Source organism: Tachysurus fulvidraco, chromosome 22, assembly GCF_022655615.1.
Source record: "Tachysurus fulvidraco isolate hzauxx_2018 chromosome 22, HZAU_PFXX_2.0, whole genome shotgun sequence".
Taxonomy (NCBI): Eukaryota; Metazoa; Chordata; class Actinopteri; order Siluriformes; family Bagridae; genus Tachysurus; species Tachysurus fulvidraco.
This window is the reverse complement of record NC_062539.1, coordinates 2,921,089-2,929,976: the sequence shown is the minus strand read 5'-3', so window position 1 is coordinate 2,929,976 and position 8,888 is coordinate 2,921,089. Positions and strand designations below refer to the sequence as shown.

The following is an 8,888-nucleotide window of genomic DNA, read 5'->3' as shown; positions in this document are numbered from 1 at the left end:
TAACAATAACTAGAAATGGATAAAAAAAGATTACATGTTTTTGATTTGTATTTTTTTTATTAAATCAAACCACTGTGTTATAAGAAGAACAAAACACTTCAGGAAGTGAAGGAAAAAAGAATGAAGAAGAATGAAGTGTCTCCTGACATCATGAAGCTGATGATTAGTTTATTACTAACTAATGCCTCTTTTCCACCGGAAAGAACCGGGTGCTGGTTCAGAGCTAGCGCTAGTGCCGCTTTGCCTTTCCACCGCCTAGAGAGCATCACAGCGCCGAGTGTGACGTCACTGTATACGTGTCACGTTACACAGCAACGTTAGCGCAGCAACGTTAGCGCAGCAACGTTAGCGCAGCAGCGGCAAACACAAACACAACAATGGCGGATGTTGCTTTGCTGTTAATGTTTTTGTAATGTTTTGTAATGGCTTTGTGAACCTACATTAGCATCCAAACGCGGCGAATAAAATGTGTACGTGCGGCTCCGTGTAATCTGTATAAACGGAGGTTGTGATCGATAAAGTACATAACGTTATTTTATCATTAACACAGAAAAAAGTTAGCCTTAGCATGTAGCCACCTACTATCATGTGTGCTGATAATGTATCATATCGCGGTAAAGTAAAAGTGTATTAAACATTATTATACTTAAGGTACATTATCAAATGCGCTAACAGTAGCCCCGCCCACAGCTCCTGACACAAGCGGTTCTTAAGTCTACACCAGCAACGTTTTGGTGCTACTTAAGAACCACTTTTCCTGGTTCAGAGCCGGTGCTTTGGCGGTCGAAACAGAAAGAACTGGTTCTAAATTAGGCTCCGAACCTGCACTCAAACTGCCTCGGTGGGAAAGGGGCATAAGAAACCTTGAGAGGAACCAGACTTGTGTTAGTGTAACCCTAACCCTAACCCTAACAGTAACAGTAACCCTAACCCTAACCCTAACCCTAACCCTAACAGTAACCCTAACCCTAACCCTAACCCTAACCCAAGTAAACCTCATCCTCATTTGTGGGACACCGGACAGGAAAAATGTAAATGTACATAATGTCCTTTCTACAACTGTTTATAGGTGAGTGGAATAAACTCCAATCAAAAGCTCCTAATGAACCAACAGGTCAGAGTCATTACAGACTTAACACTAATCCCTTCTTGCCGACATCTACAGATGTTCTCCGACGAAGACCCGAGCACAAAGCTGACCGACGCAACCTCAGTTCAAGGAATTAATAATAATATATTCTGAAAATAGATTTTGGAGACTATCACGCCATCTTTGGATGAGGTTTCCTTCTGAGTCTGGTTCCTCTCAAGGTTTCTTCCTCATATCATCTCAGGGATGTTTTTGTCTTGCCACCATGACCTCAGGCTTGATCATTAAGGATAGATTTTAGAGATAAACAGTCATTTCATTCCAAACATTCAAACGTTTCTATATTTCTGTAAATCTGCTCTGAGACGATGTCGGTTGTTAAATGCGCTAGACGAACGAATGGAATTGAACTGAATTGAATATCTAACTTGCTGATTCATGACTCATTCATGATTTATGATTCATGATATGACTCCTCACAGTATTTAAGCCCATATTTTAGGAATCCAGTTGCTTTCCTTTTCAAGCTTCTTCAGTTCGGCTCTCAGCTCGGCGGACGCCGCGGCCAGATCGTCGTTGATGATGATCTTCTCAAACAAGTAGCCGTAATTATCCTCCATATCCTGTGCAGTGTTAATCATCTCCTTGAAGTCTGCCTCCTGTAAAAATGTAAAATGTCAGTAGGGTTTCACAGCTGTAAAGAATTAGCCGAGTGATTAATGCACTGTACAATAAAAAAGAAAGAAAAAGGAACGGTGCAGTTTAATCCAGCTAATGTGGATCTGGTTAAACAGAGTACTGGTCACCGGTCCAACAATGACAGCGTCCGCCATATTTAAAAACGGAAAAACGAAGATTTATGGATTCCTGAAACTGCACGTGCTATGGTACGGTCCTCATAAATATGTCCGGATTTTTCTCATAAAGATATTTCATATCGTGCACGAAACACCAAGAGTCGAAGTGGAATAGAATGGGATTGTGACCAAAAGTCCAATAATTCATTTATTTAAAAATCATAGACGTTAATCCACAGGTTAATCTGGAAAGCCGAGACGAGCGACGCTTCGGACGTCACCTCAGACTCTGACGGTATATAAAACGACATCCAGGTGTGTGGGATGACCTTCAAGGGCTTTTTATAAGACCCTGGGGTGGCTTAAGATGCTCCAGTGTGAGTGATCCATATGGTTCCTCTCCATCCAGACCTCCAAACTCCTGTCCGACGACTCACCAGAAATCCCATGAAGCCAGTGCAGAGGGCAGGAGAAACTGCTTCGAGGACACCTGCAGCCCACCCTGGAGGGGTTTTAAGGAGACCTTTGCCATTAAAAAGACATCCAGGCCCCAAAAACGGGGTCGAGACGCAGTCCGGGTCTGGGGCATACATGATTATTTACTGGCAGCAGGTTCACTCGGTGATTCATTCATCTTCTACCGCTTATCCGAACTTCTCGGGTCACGGGGAGCCTGTGCCTATCTCAGGCGTCATCGGGCATCGAGGCAGGATACACCCTGGACGGAGTGCCAACCCATCACAGGGCACACACACTCTAATTCACTCACACACTCACACACTACGGACAATTTTCCAGAGATGCCAATCAACCTACCATGCATGTCTTTGGACCGGGGGAGGAAACCGGAGTACCCGGAGGAAACCCCCGAGGCACGGGGAGAAGATGCAAACTCCACACACACAAGGCGGAGGTGTGAATCGAACCCCCAACCCTGGAGGTGTGAGGCGAACGAGCTAACCACTAAGCCACCGTGTCCCCCTTTGGCAGCAGGTTAAAGTCTGTCATGTGGTGGAAATGTAGAGCTTGCAGATTGTAAAAGGGGAAAATTGTAAATTGTCGGGTTGTAAACTCATAGCCTTGTTTAAATGGATCTATCAGATCGAACTAGTGGAACCGGTTTATTTTTCTCATTTGGAAAATCTTAAGCCTCGTCTATGCAGTGATCATGAGAGCGGTTCCAGCTGCAAGAGACATCGTGGGTTTATTTTAAACATGCTCATGATGCACTAAGAGCTTTTCATTGCTAGGTTTAACAGCAGCTATCGAGAGAATCTGTATATGTTTAAATCCCGATAATCTGAAACGTTGAACCTTCTCGCCTCAGGCTTTTCTCTTTTTTTCTTAAACCACGTCTTTCGTTTGGCACCTAAAAAAATATTGAAGACCTAATTGCCTGGTTTAGTGTTCGGCATGTTTGCGTCCCACCTCCGCTTTGTCTGGGCAGAGTTTGAAGGTTCTTCCTGTGCTTTGGGGGTTTCCTCCCTTCCCTTTCTTCACCAGTCCAAAGACTTGTGTTGTTGGATGATTAGCATCTCGATTGTCTCTGGTGTGTGTACGAGATTGTGTGTGATTTTGCCCTGTGATGATCTGGTACCATGTCCAGAGTGTCCCCTTGCCTAGTGCCCCATGGGTATCACCTGGGACAGTCTCCAGGTTCCCTGTGTCCACATTCATTGTCTTCTGCTTTATATGTCACAGCATATTAGACTAATTTACTAATAGACATGTCTCAGCTCATGGACAACCCCTGTGGTGAACAGTTTGCTAAATGGTCACGCGGAGTTTGTTGTTCCTGTTGGAAAAAAATCAGTTCAGCTGCAAATTAAAGACACGTTCCGTTACAGTCGAAAGCATTACTTATCGACCCGGCCTTACCATAAACGTCCTCGTTGGCTTGGCTTCGTCACAGCTGGCCAGGATCTTCGCTTTTCTCCGGCTGAGCCTCAGCTGTTCGATCGCCGGAGGTTTAACGAACGTAACATACGGTTTGAATTCTGTTGTGTACAACAACTTTACAGCCTTGAGACAAGACGAGAAAACAGTTTGGTTAGCGTATTAGGAGACGTTTGAGTTCGCTACGTTAGTCATTAAATCATTAAACTGGCACGCGGCGTGTCGATGTGAGCTGTGCTTGTGTTTCCATTCGGCCAGCGACGCGCCGACTTCGCGTGCCTGCTCTCCTCGTCAGCCGTCGGCCGCTTCGTTCCCTAATACCGCAAGTTCATTTCACTTTCTTGCACCAGATACAAAAAAACAAAGCCATGAAGAAGAGAAAAACTTCATGGAACATTTGAGTAAATCAGGGCAGGACGATGCTGTGTGAGGCTCGCGCCGGCGTTTCGTACATGATGCCTGCGGTGTGTGTGTTCATTAATGTAGAGAGAATGTTGCTATAAATGTTACAAGCTGGTGAAAAATAATCACACCGGAGGAAATGTACCAACTGGAGAAGGGCTGACAGACGCTCCCCGAGCAGAATGACATCATTCCTGCCCATGCCCTCAGCTCCAAAGTCAACAAACATGACATGTAATATGGACCTCTCTCTTTTTCTCTCTGTCTCTTTCTGTGTGTGTGTGTGTGTGTGTGTGTGTGTGTGTGTGTGTGTGTGTGTGTGTGTGTGTGTGCGAGATCTGAATGACTTGTCATAATCACCATGTTTGTACCATCTCTTTAATAAGCAGTTATGGAATAATACAGGGCTTCTCTGGCACATCGTCCATGAACTGTTGGTCCATTTAACACACACACACACTCACACACACACACACACACACACACACACACACACTCACACACTCACACACACACACACACACTCACACACACACACTCACACACACACTCACACACACACTCACACACACACACACTCACACACACACTCACACACACACTCACACACACTCACACACACACTCACACACACTCACACACACACACACACACTCACACACACTCACACATACACATACACACACACTCACACACACACCTCACACATACACATACACACACACTCAAACACACACATACACACACACTCACTCACACACACACACACTCACACACACACCTCACACATACACACACACTCACACACACACTCACACACAGAGACACACACACACACACACACACACACACACACACACACACACTCACTCTCACTCACACACACTCACACACCCAGACACACATACTCACACACACACTCACACACACTCACCCTCACACACTCACACACACTCTCACACACACTCTCACACACCCCCACACACACTTACACATACTCACACACACTCACACACACACACACACACACTCACTCTGACTCACACACACACACACACACACACACTCTCACACACACACTCACACACACACTCACACACACACACACACACACACTCACACACACATTCTACCACTTACATGGGGCTCCACATCCAACAAGCACACCTTGCTCTCCGCTAGAACCTTGCGGACCGAATCCAGGCTGGTGCCGTAATAGTTCCCGCCGTGTTCTCCGTACTCGATAAACCTGGTGATACAAACAAGACATCGGGAATTCAGACATCTAAGAATCTGTGCCATGGTTAAAGGAAGAAGCTGAAGTTCAGAGAAGGATGTTTAATGGTGTTCAGAGAACTTCTACAGAACGGAACTGTGTGTTCAAGTTCTCCTGGATTCTTTGTATTTGGGAAACATTTCCTTCCATTTGAAGTTATTTGCTTAGATTTTATTAACCTGCTGCATAAACCGAACACTACGGAAGACACCGAAATGAACTTCAGAAACGATGAAACGTTCAGTTCTCGCTGCATCCACCGTGTTTACTGACTGACACGCCGACGACGTGGAAACGATGAGCTCACAGAAATCCAGGGTATATTTCTTGATGGCTTGAATGCACCATAAGACACATCAAGGGTGGGGGGCATTGTGGCTTAGTGGTTAGCATGTTCGCCTCACACCTCCAGGGTTGGGGGTTCGATTCCCGCCTCCACCTTGTGTGTGTGGAGTTTGCATGTTCTCCCCGTACCTCGGGGGTTTCCTCCGGGTACTCCGGTTTCCTCCCCCGGTCCAAAGATATGCATGGTAGGTTGATTGGCATCTCTGGAAAATTATCCGTAGTGTGTGTGTGTGTGTGTGTGAGTGAATGAGAGTGTGTGTGTGAATGAGTGTTTTTCCTTTCAGGAAACCTTTTCAGTTTACTGAAACTCCAACCGAGCTTTCATATCATATGTTTAATCATACGTGTTTTTTTTGTTTTTTTGTTTTTTCGAGTTTCAAAACCTAAAGTACTTTTGAACAAAATCAAGGCTCCTAACTTCACTTCATGTCCCAGTGCTTACAGAGTTTTACTCTTGACACCATGCTGACAGAAGACTATCCAGAGCTTTAGGAAGTTCGCACTTAATCCCGAGCTCGGCCCTGATCCGTCGTCACCTCCGACTGACTTACGGATCTCTGTCAAAGTGTGGAAACCGGACCAGAACCATTCGCATGTCATGTGAACTGCAGCCAGATCGACTGCGGTCAGTTTGCATGTAAGATGTGGCATGTGTGTGTGAGAGAGAGAGAGAGAGAGAGAGAGAGAGAGAGAGAGAGAGAGAGAGAGAGCGCTAAAGCTCACGCTCTGATCTAAACCCGTATTTAGATGGTGAGGGGAAACTGGGAAATGACCCAAACCGTCATCGAGCTGCCACATCGTACTCCTCTCATCTCATGTTCTGGTTTCATGTAGGAGATAATAACGCTTCAGCTTCCACCGGAGCGAGCGGCGCGATCGTTTGAAGTCGGTTGTAGCGCTTTTTCAGGAGATCCTGCTTCCAGACGTTTTGGCACACGGCGGCTTTATCTAATCTACAATGTTACACTTTAAATTGGAGCCACCTGTCTGGGCCATCGCTAGGACGGACGGGGGGTGCCAAAACTTCCAGTACAAGCCTCGTGAGGAAGATAAAGCACAAAAATGCAATGTTTTCCATAAGATTGTCAGTTTAGCACAGAAAACAAGCCAATCCATCGCTCTGGCACCGGATTCCACGGATTATCCGATTTTGAAACGGAGCAAACGGATAACTGGTTTAAATTCAGACGTTGCACACAAAACACATTTCACGCTGCATGAATCATTCTTACAATGGATACAATTTTTCCATCATATTCTCGCTGGAAAAAAAGAAAATAAAGACGACCCGTGATTGTTTACTGTTGTGTAAGTGTGTTAAAGTGTAGAGACGAAGAAGAGCTCATGGCTCCGGCTTTTAACGTCGGAATGCCGAGCCAGAGGGAATTTCAGGGATGAACTCATCAGTTCCAAACGCTTATTTCTAGGTGAGTATCGTAAGTCACATACGGCGCAAATGATTGTGTGTGTGTGTGTGTGTGTGTGTGTGTGTGTGTGGGTGTGTGTGTCAGTTACGGCTCACTAATTGATGGAAGAGGAAATTATGGATTGTACGGACGGATGCTTCCATATCAAATATTCCCAAATCATCAGAAAGTCTCTTGTAATTAGATGGGAAACTGTTCCGACCAATCAAGCCTCGAGTCTGACCAAGTGAGACATGTGTTTGTCCCTCTGTTGAGAATCTTACGCGGAATTTTAGTGTGGAAGATAAATCTGAGCTGCTACGGATACCGTATATTGTCCCTAGTGCTGTAGGGAAAATCTGACCGAAGAAGAAAAACCTCATGTGGAGAGGAACAGGAGGAAGTCAGAACAGGTTCTCACACACACACACACACACACACACACTACAGGAGGTAACACTAGGGTTAGGGTTGGTATCAACTGGCTCTGATAACAAAGACATTCTTTACTTCTTTACATGATATTCCTTAAATACTTTACCGATCAATTTCGGAATTCCAAGATCCTCCTCCGAGCTAAAAAACACCATCAGAGCATCAGATCATGATGTAGATGTTAACCAGCGTGTGTATGATCACATGGCGCTCGGCGACGTTCCCGCTAGAGGTCTTCACGGGTCCACTTAGATCTGAAATCCCCAGGTCCGAGATCCGAGCGGGTTCGGGTCTAAAAGTTTGACGTGTGCCTCGGACACGGGTCGGGTATAATAATAGCGGCATCGGGTCTCGGGTCATTTAAAATGAATGTGTTTTTACCGAACGGACCCGAGAAGACCCGAACTACTGTATCTCGTGTGTGTGCATCGACTCGGGTCCTTTTCCAACCTCTCCTCTGTTTGCCAAGACCGCTTGCGACATGTGGCTGGCGACGTGTGGCTGGTGACGTGTGGCTGACGACGTGTGGCTGACGACGTGTGGCTGACGACGTGTGGCTGGCGGTAAGCTAATTTTCGTTGAAACAGACCTGTCAATCAATTTTGGATCCACGCTGTAGCGGTTACTTTAGTGTAGAGTTACGCAACACTCGGGTCCAGTCGGGTTAAAAAAAAAAGCCAACGAGTCGGGTCGGACTCGGGTGTATTTTTTCGGGTTTGTCTCGGGTCGGGTCTTTCTTAAAAAAAAAAAAATATATACACGTCGGGTTCGGGTAAAAAGTGTTTCGGGTCACTTCGGGTCGGGTTACATTTCTTTACACCCGAGAAGACCTTTAGTTCCCGCTCCGTGCCCGGGCGTTCCCGGCGTTCCCGGTTCCGGAACGAATCTTTCCTGACTCCGCCCCCAACCCCGGTGCATGTTAGATGAAAGAACTGATTGTGTTAACGTTGAAATATCAGCCACGGTTTATTGCCATAAACACTAAGGAACACAAAACTCATCAGTGTCTCTGCTTCTTCAATCAGTCACAATCATCAACCAAAGTTCTGACCGAATAACTCTCCTGGAAATGATATCACACACACACACACACACACACACACACACACACACACACACACACACACACACACACACACACACGCACACTGGATCCTTCTTAAGGTTTAGATTCGTGACCAGAAACTGACAGGAAGTATCCACTTGCCTGACTTTCACAGAGCGAGCGCTGTGGCGTTATA

At 45.8% G+C, this 8,888-nt stretch overlaps 1 protein-coding gene across 1 annotated transcript in view; it reads right to left on the bottom strand.

Annotated features, from left to right (window-relative positions):
* Positions 1 to 967: 967 nt before the first annotated feature.
* Positions 968 to 8,888, bottom strand: part of mpp7b (MAGUK p55 scaffold protein 7b) — a 58,056-nt gene continuing 50,135 nt past the window's right edge. Inside the window, exons 16-18 of the mRNA XM_047806332.1 lie at positions 5,326 to 5,434; positions 3,766 to 3,909; positions 968 to 1,749 (exon numbers count right to left, since the gene is read on the bottom strand). Of these exons, the coding sequence (XP_047662288.1) occupies positions 1,576 to 1,749; positions 3,766 to 3,909; positions 5,326 to 5,434 (427 nt within the window). The 3' untranslated portion in view covers positions 968 to 1,575. The remainder of the gene's footprint in view (positions 1,750 to 3,765; positions 3,910 to 5,325; positions 5,435 to 8,888) is intronic.